Source organism: Tauraco erythrolophus, chromosome 9 (genome assembly GCF_009769465.1).
Source record: "Tauraco erythrolophus isolate bTauEry1 chromosome 9, bTauEry1.pri, whole genome shotgun sequence".
Classification (NCBI taxonomy): domain Eukaryota; kingdom Metazoa; phylum Chordata; class Aves; order Musophagiformes; family Musophagidae; genus Tauraco; species Tauraco erythrolophus.
The window spans coordinates 23,848,121-23,862,654 of NC_141473.1; the positions used below are offsets into that span (position 1 = coordinate 23,848,121).

Sequence of the window (14,534 nt, forward strand, 5' to 3'; positions counted from 1 at the left end):
TGAATGCAGTAGTGAACCTGGCTTTTGCGGGTTTAGGCCGATTTCCTAAGAAAGGTTTATGCAGTCATGCTGCATGTCTTTCCATCTTACCTGTTTCATCCTAATAGCTTTTGAGCCCATTTGCTAATTTTCAGAATCTAAAGGCACAAAGATAAAACACTCCTACAAGTTTACATGAATAGGTGGCTCGACAGAGGAGGCAGACCCCACCGTAGGAAGCAGGAAGCCTGAATGCAGTCTTAATTAGGCATCAAAAGCTGAAGAACACACGCAACAGAGAGACTAAGAGTTCTCATTTTGAATGTGAGAGATATCAGACAGATCTGCATTTTACTAGACATGAGAGACTGATATATCAAACACAAGACATAAATTAAAAGGACACCAGGATCTGTTCATTCTGCTGCTCACAAAATTGCTTAATGTCTGACAGCAGGATACCACTGATTCATCTTCTCTTTGTCCTTCAGTGTTTCCAGCATCCACTCTCTAGTAATACAGATAAGCATATGCTCACCATCTGTGTCTGTGGACCTCATTAATCCTGTAGCACTTGTCATATATTCTTGTTATCCAACTGATTTTAGTCCTTTTCTGCAACCAGTCAAGCTCCTACTACATTTGAAAATCCAGCCTTTCACAAGATAACTGTATACCTTACATGCCTTATGTCATCTGCCGATTAATACACAGCAATCTCCACTGAATCCTCAGGCCATCCATTAAAAAAGGTATCATTGCTATTTCCTGTTACTGCTTGCTAGGTACAACACACTCAAGAGAAACAAAAAATTTAAAAGCTTTGCTAGCAAGAGTTTGCAGTTGAAAAAGCAGATATGAAGACAATAGTTGTGTACCTAGAAACACTTCTGAGCTCCTCAGTCCAAGTTACTCACCTCCCTCCACCGTGTTGCCCACACACCTGGGTTTCTCTGGGAAGAAAGACCAGAGAAAAGCTGCAAGGTGTCCCAGCTGGGTCCCAGTTCTGAACAGTAGCAGTTTCGGGGCTGTGGGGTGCCTGTTCTGCCTAGATGCAGCCAGAGGACAAGATCCACTGACAGAAGAGAGGAGGGTTGGGATTTTTAATCATCTGTCTCCTCGCCAGTCATATAACATTGAGGTGGAGAGGACATTTGATTGACATATGTTAGTGTTTAAAGCTCCATGAGTGAAAATATAGAGGTAGTCCTGTTAGATTCAGAAGCCCAGTGAAACACTACTACCAACTTAGCCAGTTAGCTAATCTGACATCATGAGCCATTAATAGTTATGTTTTCTGTTCTATTCTTAGCCAATTGTGCAGTCACCTTACAGTAGTCCCATCTCATCCATATTTCTCTCATTGGTAGTCATGTGGAATCATATCAGATATCTTACAGAAGCCAGCATATACTGTGTCCACCTTATTTCTTTAGCCACAAAGTGTTATCTTACTGAACAGGTCAAAGACTATCTCGTTTTCTAGTTTTTATTAGTCCATGTTGTTTTTACTGATCATTTTGTTTTCTACAAAGTGAGCTCAAAAGAGCTACTTCGTTCACCTAACTGAAGCTAAACTTTTTTTTTTTCTTATCCCTGTGTCTGTAAGAAGGGTGCTGTTCTTGATCTCTTTCCCCGAGACCCTTCTGATTATTCCAGGGTATTTATCAAAGACTGAGAGCCATTCTGATACAATTTTCACTAATTCCTTACATTCCACCTTTACAGAGAATATGATTCAGCCTTGTCCTTTCAGTGCAGTCAGTGTATCAAGATATGCTGAATCTACTTGCCCCTGTTTGTGATACTATTTCTTTTCTACAAAGGGCTAGATTCTTGGTTAACATAAGTGGTAGATACACTGATGACAGTGAAGCTTTACAGATTTCACAACAAACTGACCTCCCTTCCTACAATGGATTTAAGTGAAACTGAAGAATGATATTTGTCAGGTTGACAGTTTTCTCCTTCCTAGATAAAATTTTCTCTCGCTTTTGTTGAGCAACAACTCTGTTGTTTAATAACCTCTTGTCAAAGTCCTTTTACGCATCGTCCTTTTATGCCTCTCCCTTCCCTATCACTATCTCTTTGTCTCATTTCAGTGTTGTCTCTGAGCAGACTTGTCCCAACTTTGTCAGGAAGTCCCATATCTCTTTCAGAACTGATGGGAACAACATTTCACAGCGAGAGGGATTCCCGTTGCCTGTTTGTATTGCGATTTCTTTCAACTAAGCTCTCAAAATCCTGGAACCTAGAAACTATCAGCTTGTCTGATAGTCTATGAGGTTATACTTTTAGTTGTTGCAGTGTAATTATTGCTTTAATCCCCTTGAGATCTGAATTACTGGCAAAATTTTGGCTTCATCCCATTGTTCCCCTTCAGCCTTACACATCCTAAGTCACTCCAGAAGTGCATGTGCAAGGACAGGCTATGTTAACTTAAAATGTGTGGCAGCACATTCTGAAAAATCACTAGCTGGGGCTCTGCAAGGACCATGGAAGCATGAGCTCAGAAGAGAACTGTTGGCACTTTCACCAGCAGCAGGATGATGAATGACCTCTGACCATGTCTGAAGAACTGTGACCCAGGATCAGAGTCCTTCCACTGACAATAGTAACATACAGAAATAATGCCTGAGTAACTGAAAGTTTAAAAAAGATGCTCAAAATAGTATCTCGTACAGTGGAAATACTAGGACAAAAGAGAGTATATACCTTTTCATTTCAGGGAATACATACAGCTTTTCTCCAAACATCTTCAAATACTAGAGATCTTTCCTCTCCCAGAAAATTCTATATGCAGCTAGATTTATCTTGCACTAATACGTGTTCAGCTAAATCCATCTGTCTGTCAGGCTCTGGGGCAGCAGGACAGCAGTGAGGTACAAAGGAGAAGCAGAGCAGAGCTCTATCAGCTTTACTTCCAGTGCTGCAACCCACAGCATCTGCACTGAAATGCTGGACAAGAGCTACGCCCCGAGGGAATGATGCTGGAAGTCTCCAATAAGAATACGTGGGGAAGATCACCAATTACTTGTGACAATTTCTGAGATTGCTCGAGAAAGAATGACAAATTCATCCACACTAGCCAAGACAGACAACACCAGTTTATAATGTCTTCTGCCCAAACAGTTAATACATTAACCTGAAAATATCACCTCTGTGCCTTCGATAGAACATAAACCGAAGACATAAACTCAAATGCCATACTCAAGCCTAAAACTGGAGGAAGAGAGCTCCAGATGCACAGTGTTTATCTCACTGTTGTCGTCTTTAACAAATGTCTTCCAAGCTGCAGAGAATTCAAAACTGAATGTTAGTTACTAAGTGGGATATTCTTAAGCAGACATAAAACTTGACTGCATACACCAGTGCATGTAAATTGATTCCCAAGTGGAGACAATTTCCAGTTTAATGCATGCTGAAGTGAGATCAGACTCTCTATCTCTATTTCAACCATGGAGGCTGTTGTCCTTGTTTTCCTAGCGGTTGGCTGCTCACTGAGTAGCAAGGGCCAAGGGTTATTCAGCGTTGCTTCATACTGCTAGGAACAGACTTCCTGTAAGATCAATAGCTCAGGCAATCAATTTTAATCTCCTAATCTGTGCAGAATGCTTTTCTATTCTACTTTAAAGCAGGTAGGATGGAGACAGTTGACTATTATCCTACAGCTTTTGGTCTTCTAGACTGCAGTGAATGGCAAAACCAGGAAGTTAGCCTGATAGCCACATAACTGTGATCATTAGTCACAACTGTCAAAGCTGAGAGGCGAGTAGAAAATGTGGTGCAGTAAGTTCATACTGCTATGCAGGTACTTTATCTTGTTCACAGCTCCTGTGGCCTATACCAATTGTAATAGGCTGATAGATGGCTTGCTGCACTCACCCTCTCTACAGAGAAATGTGACTGCAGTCACTCTTAGAAGAGGCAATCTGTATGACCCTCCAATGAATAGGCCACTTATAAATAAGCATCCCATCTCGTCAAGTGATGCTGCTGTACATCCGCTTTAAACAAGAAGGATTTCCTTTTCTGATACGGAATGTAATAACTTTGATGACTCTGCACAGGCAGCCAGGCCCATATAAAGCAGAGAAGGAAATTTCCCCACCCATTTTTCCCTTCCTTCCTGTACCGTACATGGAGAGGCTCTTGAGTCCTAGGAACTAAAAATAGTCCAATGGATAAGTTTAAATTGAGATGTTTTGAAGCACTTCTTGCACTGAAACAAATTCCTACAGTGTGATAGCAAGTTAGGACTAGACGGTAGGTCTGTCTTCTGCTAGCGTATTTCCAGTTGTGAGAAAGCCTGAGACCATTGTCCCTGGGAGATGATTTAGGATGGGTGTGAAAATATAGTGCACCTTAGAGAGCACAGGTGGCTGAGGAGAAGCAGCCCTGGCTACAGATGGATCCCAAGCCTCTGGAAGGGCACTGCAGGAGCCATGGGGAACCAAAGAACCTCACTAGCAATTACTCGTGACAACTATAGTCTGATTCTCCCAGCCACAAGCTCCTGCTTTCCACTAACCTCCTGAAACTCATTCAGATTTTTTATTTGTGTTTTCTGTCTTGTTATCTCTTTCTTTCCTTCTGCACTGTCCAAGCAGCACAGAAATCATCTCAGGGAGGGATGTGGCTTGGCCCTTTACTTTGATGACAAACTGAGGCCCTAAAGATCCCCAGTTTCCTCAGGGATTAATCACCTCTTTAAAGAGAGCAAGTTACTGGTTTAGTGGGAAGGAAACAAATTTGTACTTCTGTTTCTTCAGATTAGGCAAAATACTGGCTATTCACAAGTATGAATGCTCTCCTGTAGTTCCTTCAAAGTACAGCAAAGAGTCCCTATTTGCTGGCTGTTCTCTTGCCCCACTGAGCAAAACACCAGGGTGCAGAGCAGCCAGAGTGTAGCAATAAAGACTGAAGTCCTATTACTTGCAGGGCAAGTTCCCCACATTTGGACGGTGTGTGGCTTCCCACACTTCCCCACTTGTCTGCATCAGCAATGCTCTGAGTGGTTTTTGAGCAGGCATGTCCTAGTCATGTCCTGTGGAGGGCTAGGATGATGTACATGCTCATCCCCCAGATTGGAAAAAATCAGCTAATATCAATGTGCAAATTATGAAAGGGCAGGAACTTTGCAAGGAGCTGTTGCTTGTTGCTGCAAGGGCTGTTGCCTCTCTAAGGAGCTCTAAGGCCTTGTATCTTTGCTGGGGAAGGAGAGGCACAGCTCACCAGCTGACGACATGCAGGGCATCGTGAGATGGCACCATCAGCTGCTGCCCCCTCTTCCCTGCGCTTATTTTGCTCCACCCCACCCACTGCTAAATCCTCATCTTGGGCTCTTGGTACTTGCCACCACACTGTGCTCTGCTCCCAGAGTCAAATCCTTGCCTAGTGTAAATAAGTGAGCTCCATTTGCTCCTGTGTTACTACAGTGCAAAGCAGGTGTTAGACAGCAGTGTCACCTCCGGCAATCGCAGCGTGGTTTGAATCCTCTTAGCAAAGGCAGGGAAAGCAGCTGTAGTTACCAGGAGTTGGTGGAGTTGATGCAAAAAAAAATACATGTACTGAAGAAAGGTCAATGAGATGAACATTAAGAGAAAACGAATCAATAACAATCAGAGCATGAATCACCCATCATGGTGAGACTAGGAAAGATGGTGAGGAAATATGGGAAGTATTTCCTAGTTTCATGGATGACCTTGAGGGCAGTATACAGTCAGTGCAGGTCAGATTTGCTAACGACATCAGAAACAAAGGAAAATCATACAGAAAAGGGAAAGTAGGAGGGCTGAATAAACTTGTCTATGATCTGGAAAGCTCAGAGCTATGGAAAGCATGTGGTGAGGACAAAGGTCTACAAAAGCTCTAGAGATAGGAAATAAAAAGCAGAGCTACAGATCTCAAGAGCTGACAGGCGACAGCAGTCTTACTGAGATCCCTGCAGGGCAACAGAGCTGTGAAGAGTATCAGTTGCTACTCTTGGTGGTGGGCAAAAGAATTATGCATCTCTGTTCTTGTACAGGGATTTCAATTATTCATCTAGAAATTTGCTGTTTCTAGACAGTCATCTAGAAATACTGTACCTGTAATTCTGTTTGCCTGAGGTGCAGGGACAGGTGGGAAAGGGAGAAAGTCTCTGTAGCTTAAAAATGACAGTGAAAAGTTGGAAAGAAGGAATACAAAGGACAAGAGAAACACCCCCAAAATTTGAGAAAACATCAGAGCAGGCACGAGAAATGCTTACATTCTAGAAAGAAAAGGTGAGGAACCATCTGGGTAACAGTGCCAACAAACAAAAAGGAGCTTTTCACATTCTCATGGTGCAGTGGTGGGAGCTATAATGGAGAAGGCCATGGCAAGGCAAGGAGGATGTGCTGAGCAGATGCACTGGGAATATTTTTAGATAGATAGTGCTCCAAAAGGCAGACGTCTGACTAGGTAGTCAGAATGGTCCTTAAACATCTACTGCATATATCTCAAGCCCCAGGCTCCCATGACTGATCATCCAAGTCACCTACCATAGTTAACTCCGATTTAAAAAACTTGCCTAGCTTCTAAACAATGAGCTTGATTTTGCATTCCTGTTTAGCAAAACCCAGGAATCTCTATGTCCCAGAGTAGGCTACTGTGCTGTGGGTATTGCTAAGGAAAGGCAGAGAAACAGAGCTTTAAACTCTGCTGGCTCTGTGGGAGCCTGGAGCAGCGGCAGGGCTGAACCAATGCATGCCCAAACATCCTTGCCAAGGCTACATCTTTCTGGCAAGAGATGCTATACCATTTGCCTCCCATGCCAATAGCTTCTCTGCAGGCAGCTTCTCCACGGAGCTAGAGCAGCTCAGCCGTCCCACATCCTCCCCTGTTTATCCCAGGTATAGGTGTTCCTTAGCTCCGTTCACCACATAATGAACACATTCCGTCCCTCTTCCTTCCTTGCTTCCTTCCTTCATGGAGTTACCGGCTGCTGTTCATGACTTTTGTTTTAATTGCTGCTGTGCTCCAACATGATCAGGACATAGAGTTTTGCCTTCACATTTACTGCCAAGATTCCTAACCTAAGAAAAGGCCAAGCTGGCTATGTGAGTTGCCATCCATGGCTTACATAAGGACACCCATGGCCAAGCATAATCCAGAAAGGGGGTAAGTGGTGGAGGGGTAATAGGAGAATAAAATATTATCTCAGTCTGCAGTGCTTCTGGGAACTCTACCTCTAGCTGGCAATAGAGTTGCATCACCTTCCACCATGGGATATTATTTTGCCATCAGAAATGCTCTGCATTAAATACATGGCTTTCCTGGGAGCCTTCTGTACTGACACTGTCCATGGAAATAAGTCTTGATGTAAAGCAATTGCTCATGCACTGCTAGGACTATCAGATGGCAGGGAGCAGCTGAACATGCCTTTCTCAACATTCACCTCATGCTTGTACGTTATTCCAAGGGGGAGAAAATAGCTTCATCCTCAGGAAGGCTGAAATTGCTACTTTCTTTTCTATCCTAAGGAGAGTGCTAAAGACTAGAAAGAAATAGTACAAGGCATCAGGTCAGTTGTACTGCCTAGCAGGGCCTGACATAAGGGACCCAACCGAGTTTGTCCTCTCAGCACAGGGCAGAGCAGTAAGACAGTGCCCTGCCTGATGGAAGCAGCCTAGATTTGAAAGTTACCTCTATAGGGTCCCTTAGGCAGAATAGATAAAGGAATGTTTAGCCCTAGGAAAAGACAAAAGAGAGGCTTAACAATTGCCTTGCAATATTATCTGGTCTGGGGAAAAATGTCTAGCATTTGGAGCAGAGAATCAGAATTAGAATCTGTGTGCTTTATTTCTCGTTCAATCTAGTAACATTTCTGTGTCTCAGTTTCACATTCTGTCCCCCAGCTAATCTCTTTTCTAAAACCTGCTTTATTTCTAAGCTCAGAGAAGTGTAAATTAGTCAATCATACTGAGGTACTCATATGAAAACAAGTGTTTGATTGCCTCGTTATTAATATTATTGGATAGATCACAACTGTGAAGTCAGGTAACATCTTGCTCTGCCTTTGTGTTTGGGTTTGAAATACTCCGTGTGTAGCAGAAACCAGGAAAGATATTTACAATTAAGGTCACTTCAAGTCCATCACCCATGTACTACACTACATTTTTCAGTACTTTATTCCACCTGGACAGGTCTTGACAAGTAGGGGTCCCACTACAAGGAACTGCTCCAACAGCTGATTCACCAGCTCCTGCCTGTCCTTGCTGGCAGCCCTCCACTGCCAATACCTAAAAAGTGATAAATTCTACCAGGGCTCACCAGCTGCTGTCAGGCATGGACACCCTTGCTGCGATAAATGCCTGCAAAGAAAATATCCTCTGAAAGTCCATCTAGACAAGTCCCTCCCTGAGCTTGACAGGGTGAGAGAAATAAATGAGCTCCTGACAACACTCTTTTAAGGCTATGCTGACTGAAAATTATCTCTGCTTGGTCCTTAATCATGTGTAATCCTACATGCCTCTGTGATCATGGAGAGCTGAGCTGAAGAAGGTGCTCCTCGAGAGCCCCTCGGAATCAATGCCCTGTGCTTTGACACGCAGATAGCCAAGGAGCAAACTGAGCTGCTGTGAGATCTCTGAAAGACCAGGCCTGGGAAATTTAGCCCCCAACTTTTTTCCTGACAGCCTCATTTCCCTGAGTTTTCTTCAGCCTAAAGTCTTGAAGAAACCAATGATCTGCATCCTGTTTCCAGCATATATAGGTGCTAGAGCACAGCTGGTTGTGTGGCAAGAGCTTCTATGAGTGACTCAGATCCCATATCCTTTCTCTCATCTGTTCCCTGGGACATCTTGGATGAGGTAGACCCCAGTACCAAAGCTGTAATAGGAAGCCCCGGTCCCTGTAGGTCTGACTTGACTCTGCTTCTTATTAAGCTAGAGGAGCTAACCCACTTGATGTTTGCAGGAATGAGGCTTTTGGAAGGAGATCCAGCATAGGAAGAGGGCATGGATGAGTGGCACGGTCAGAGGACTTACTGGCCTGCTTGGCTTTCTCTGCATATGTGGTGGTCAGGTCTTCGTCAACTGGGTGCTCCACTGGCCCCACCATGGGGATGAGATGGCGTTCTGCTCGGATAGCCTTGGTTGCATGGGGCAGGAGCATCGCCTCTGGAGAAGGCTCCCGTCCCTCTGCTGACGGTGGCTGCAACTGTCCCTCACTTTCCGAGAATGGCGTGTCGGTGCGGCTGCCAGGCAGGCAGGTAATCTCCCTCTTGGCCACCCCTCCGGAGCTGGCCACCTCAGGTCCCCCCTGCGCAGCAGCCTCTGGCATGCTCTCGTAGCCACTCTGTTCCGACAGGGACACCTCATCCTGAGGCGCATCCACCTTGCTGGTGGTGCTGTCGGGCGGGGAGCGTGGGGTCTTCTTGCGAGCCCGGCGGTGCTTCTCCTGAGCCACATTGTCAGCATCACTGTCTGTCTCGCCATAGTAGGCCTCACTGTCCGGCGGGGAGGTGAGGCTCTCCAGGTTCCTCTGCAATCTCCGTGGCTGCGAGGGCTGTGTGGCGGCCGGAGCTCGTGCCGGTTCAGTACTGAGTAGCTGCACTGGGGGGCTGAGTGGGGATGGCGGGGAGAGCACTCGCTGCCCTGGAGAAGGGGAGCGCTGGAGCCGTGGGCCGGTCTGGTCCCCACCAACTATCCTGCAGGGAGAAGGAAAAGCGGTGAGTGAGGTCTTGTTGGTGGGGCTAAGCTCGAAGGAAACCCCCACATGTGAAAGAGGGGTAAGGATTGAGCTGGTGTTTCAGGTGTCTTTCAGGTGGTACAGACACCTGAAGTGCAGACACCAAGAGCAGACTCACCTCTGACATCAGCTACGGCTTTCATCCTGATTTTCTGCTTCATGACTCTTTGAAAACCAGGTGTTAAATATATGAAAATCAGAATGCCCTGAGAGCATAAAAATCTACAGAGCCAGGTTAATCAGCTCCCCAGGCATTTCTCCTGGGGAGGTGAATTCCTGCATAGCAAGCATTCCCTAGGACAGTGGGACATACCCCTACAGCCTGCTGCTTGCCAGGGGGGAAAGGGTGATGCCTCAGCCACCACACTGCACTTCAGCTTCTCCTGCAGCTGGGACTGCACTGTGGAGCTGTGTCAGCTCTGCGGATCCCAGCACCCCCAAACTGCTTTAGTTCAGAGTGGGCTCCAAACAAAGAAGGCAGTGCTGTTTGTTTGCCCTGACCTCTATGTGGGAGTAAACAGCAAACACTTAGGAGAAAAAGGCCTGAGCGTTTTTTGGAGATAGGACTCTGCTATCCTCTGGTAGGAGTCCACGCTGATGTGTGGCCTGCTTGCTGTGGGACTGCTTCTCAAGCTAGCAACCAGTGCCTGAGTTTTGACAACCATACTGCAGTCATGCCAGCCAGCCCAATCCATGGTGGCATTCATCTTTGGCTTAGACACAGCATATTCTAGCCTGTAAGTCAGCTGGAAGGACAACTAGAGTAGGGGCACGGCAGACTGGGGCAGTCAGCCCGATTGCTGACTGCCAGAGGGAGGGCGAACTGGCTATGCTGATGGGAAAAGAGCCACCTCTGTCCTCCCTCTCCTCAAGAGTGAGTCTGGATTTCAATGGCAGTCTGACTCCAGACCACTCAGATGGGGCAGGGATCTTCTTCCTTCCCTTGCCAGAGTCACCAGGGCTTGTTAGAGTTATAAAGGAGCCCTAAGTATTTGCCTTCTGAGCATGCATACTGGGAAGCCAGGCAGACAGCATTGCATTTGTAAAGCTGTGGAATTCATGACTTGGATCACAATTCTAAACTGTGAAAAATTTGTACTCATGTCAAGTGCAAACCTTTGTGGAAGCCAAGGGTGGGACAATTTCTCTGAGAGCTTATTTTTTAATAATAGTTGTTATTATGAACTCTCACTAGGGAGTTCCCTCTCTCACTGGGAGAACTCAAAGCTCCCCAAGCAAAACAGAGCAGTCCTTCCTTTTCTTGAAATACTTGACCAGATAACTGAAAAGCGTTATGGCTTGTTCTGCACTGTCAGGTCACAATCTCTCTTCCTCCCTCCCTCCCTTTCTCTCTCTCTTCACACACACCCCGCAATGACAGAAATACACATATGACCTTGCATACTCCAGAGTCATCCAGCTACCTCTCCTTTCTGAATGGGACGGATTGGTGTTTTCTGTGGGAATATAAATATGAAGTGGGAATAGAGATGTGATCATCAGAAGGCAGTATTTGATGAATTTTCCACTACCTCAAGATGAAGGCAACTGGTTATTTCCAAACCATCCAATGTTGGCTCCCAGAGGGCTCTGAGAAGCCTGCCTTTGTCACTTTGCTAATTCAAAGTGTGCTGATTTTGGCTCGTTGGAATTTGCCCAGGCACCTGTTGGCTGCAAATAGGCTCCAAAGGGTGAGATAAGGCCTTGGCAAGGGACCAGGAGCTATTCTGGACATCTTGTGCAGGGCTCACTCATCCCACTTAATCACAGCTAAAATATGGGGTGAGTACATCAGAAGGCACCGGCGCTTTCCCTGAAGCCAAGGGGAAGACCCTACATGATCAGGCTTTCCTTCTCTGAGCACTGCCCACCTCTGCCCCTGCGTTACAAACTCCAGCAACCAGCGTGGCTCTCCTTCCCCACTGCTCACAGTGCTCTGTCTTTTCAGGGCTGTAAAAGTCACATCTCCCAGCACCCTGCACGAGGGCCTTATGTCCTGAGGGTGACACCTGTTTTGGCAGTAGTGTAGACTAGCTGGGATCTCACACAGCTTTTATGCCTTCGTCTTTATATGATTCATTTACAGCTTGGGCCTCATCCAGCATGCGCTGAGGCACGGGTTAGTTTTAGCACAGGTAGAACCAGGGACATTACTGGGACCGTTTCTGTGCTTAAATGTGAGCCTGGTCTCCAGTATTCTGCTGGACTAAAGACTTTGCCAGAGATATCTCTTCCTGCAAATGAGACTCAGCTACACACCTCTGTGGAAACGGGTTCCTACCTTTTCGGACTGCAATGGACTGTTGTAGTAAATACTCAGGTAATCTTGTCTTAGCTCAATTACCCAATGTGTAGTCAAATCCATTTCTACAGAACAGTTACCTACCCAGAATGAAATGAAGTCTCTGTTAATTGCGGAGGTGAACAGCCCTATGACATCTGCTTGCTTGGAGCCTAAATTGCTCATTCTTTGCAGCGTAGCCCTCACATTGCAAACATTTCCCTCCAGCCTGAGGTGCAGGGGCAGGGAGGTCTGGGGTCACTTCAGCCCCAGGGCCAGGCACTCTGGAGAGCAGCACCGAGACAGTGCAAAACTTTTGGATGGCCACACATTAGCCATGGGGAAGTCCTCTTAGCGCACCATGCTGTATGGAGAAACCTGCCTTCTTTCTGCTAAGCGCAGATAGCTGCTGTGCTGGATGAAGCTGCCCTGCTGCCTGCACTGTCACAGCATCAGCACTTGGGACCAGGTTACCTTTTCACACGGATGTTAAGCATGCCATTGGAGGAGTCGATGATCTGCATGGCAGTTGCATGGGAGAGGCCAGCACATGATTTCCCGTTGATAGATACTAGCACATCATTTTCCCACAGGCCTCCACGGCACGCTTTGCTTCTCTTTCGGATCTGGAAAAGCAGATGAGAGAGGATAAGGATGAAGGGAAGAACAGCAGCTATTTAGTTCAGTTACTTGTCTTCTGCTGGCCCTTCTATTGTCCCGTCCCTGATAGAATAAAACAAGGCTACTGTGCTGCCAGGGTGGAGGACCAGTCCTCTTGGGTGAGCCCTGGCTGTGCCTTTCGGTCTCAGTATTCTTGTTAAGTCCAAGAGTCACTGTGCTGAGCATAGGCCTGACCTGATGACCAACCCAATTCAACTCCCTCAGTGCAGAGGAAATACTCAAGAGCACCTACATGCTCTTCTCCTCTCTTCCTCTGTCTCCTAAGTTGCTTAGGGAGTCTGTGTTTCAGAGAGGGAACAGGAACTTTTTCCAGACTATCCCTGTACATGACTCTGTGTCTTTCTGTATGCTGCTACTGTGCTTCCTTGGTGTGACCTCTTTCACTCACACAGAGCCCATGCAGGTACCATCCTCAGGAAAGCTGACATTGGGAAGTGATGGTGGCTTCAAGGCACTTCCTGCTGTCAAGCATTCCTGCTTTATTGGCTTTGGCCAATATATTTCTGGACATCCGCATCAGGCCATATGGTGTCCTGTTACACAAGTGTAAACTTGGAGTAGATCTTTAGCCTTAACAGGAGCTGTGCAGGATATGCATTGCTGTGTCTGAGAACGGAGTCTGGGTCTCTAGTTCCAGGCTAGTTCCTAGATCTAGCCTCTCATGGCCATCTTACACCAAGTGTTTCCTCTCCCTTTTGTTCTATCACCCACCAGTTAAACTTCTTACTGAAACCCCCATCCCAGCCTAGCCTTTCTGTTAGGGCAAGCAAGCAAACCAAATGCTCACTCAGCCCAAAACCACAGACCTCTCCCATATAGGCAATGGGATAGTCTTGTAGGACAGCTTGGCACCCATAGTGCACTCCTTTTGCACAAAAAAGAATAGCCAGGCAAAAACACTGGGTCAGGGCAAATCAGGCCCAAGGTAGTAATACGCTGGATTTGTAGATGCTTCTAGAATATTTCTTCAGCTATTGCAGTTAAGTGAGAGACAAATCAGTGCAGAGCTGTTTAACAGAAGGTGCAGTGAACAAACCGCGGCAGATCCCTGCAGAGAGGCAATACACAGCAGGGCACCTTCTCCCACACCTTATAGTCTTGCTGCCCGAGCAACCAGACTCAGCTATAAAATCGCACAAGCTACTTTACCCGCACTCCCATGGCAGCCCCAGGAAAGAGAAGTGGATGTGAGAGGACTGGTGCCCTGCCATTGTTCTCGCAGGGGCAGGAGGGCAGCAGGAAAGGAGAGAGCTGGAGCCCTGAGGAGGTCCAGTGGCATAGCTGGCTGGTCTCAGGGCCCAGGCTCTCCACATGTATGGAGTGTGTGCATGCCTAGGGCTCGGCTCTGCTGGCTCGTGGTGAGCAGGCAAGAGCAGCACTCCTCCCAGGTCAGCCTGTCAGCAGGACTGAGAGATGCTGAGGAAGAAGATGGAAAGGGGAGGGCTATGACCCGAGTTGTTTGTGTGTTCGCTGGCACTTTATCACTCTGTACCCTCTCCAGCTTGACCCCAAATTTTGCCTGCACGCTTAAAATAGGAACTGGCTCATCCCAGCTGCCACATCCATCAGCCTCTGCCGTTTTAGTCCTTTATCTCCCTCCTTGTTAATACAAGCCTGGAATGAGAACGTGTGGGTCTGTAATGAACTACTGCTGAAGAACAACTTTTCTGCTGTTACAGTATAAATGCTGCTTCCTGATACTCCTTCAAGGTGCAGCTGTTAACTGAAAGAGAGAGCAGACACTTTCCAGTGCTGCCTACCGACACAGCAGCTAATGCAGAGTCAGGAAGTTGAAGAGAGGTTAGAAGGAGAATCTCCTTCTGGTATTCCCCAAAAGGCCAACTGCTGCTCCATGGCCAAGTGCTTGGTGCTCAGTACT

The 14,534-nt window shown here is 46.5% G+C and overlaps 1 protein-coding gene across 1 annotated transcript in view; it reads right to left on the bottom strand.

The window, feature by feature from the left end:
* SYNPO2L (synaptopodin 2 like) overlaps window positions 1–14,534 on the bottom strand; it is a 35,415-nt gene that overhangs the window by 8,972 nt on the left and 11,909 nt on the right. The window contains exons 2-3 of the mRNA XM_086616690.1: window positions 12,449–12,600; window positions 8,991–9,652 (exon numbers count right to left, since the gene is read on the bottom strand). Of these exons, the coding sequence (XP_086472816.1) occupies window positions 8,991–9,652; window positions 12,449–12,600 (814 nt within the window). The remainder of the gene's footprint in view (window positions 1–8,990; window positions 9,653–12,448; window positions 12,601–14,534) is intronic.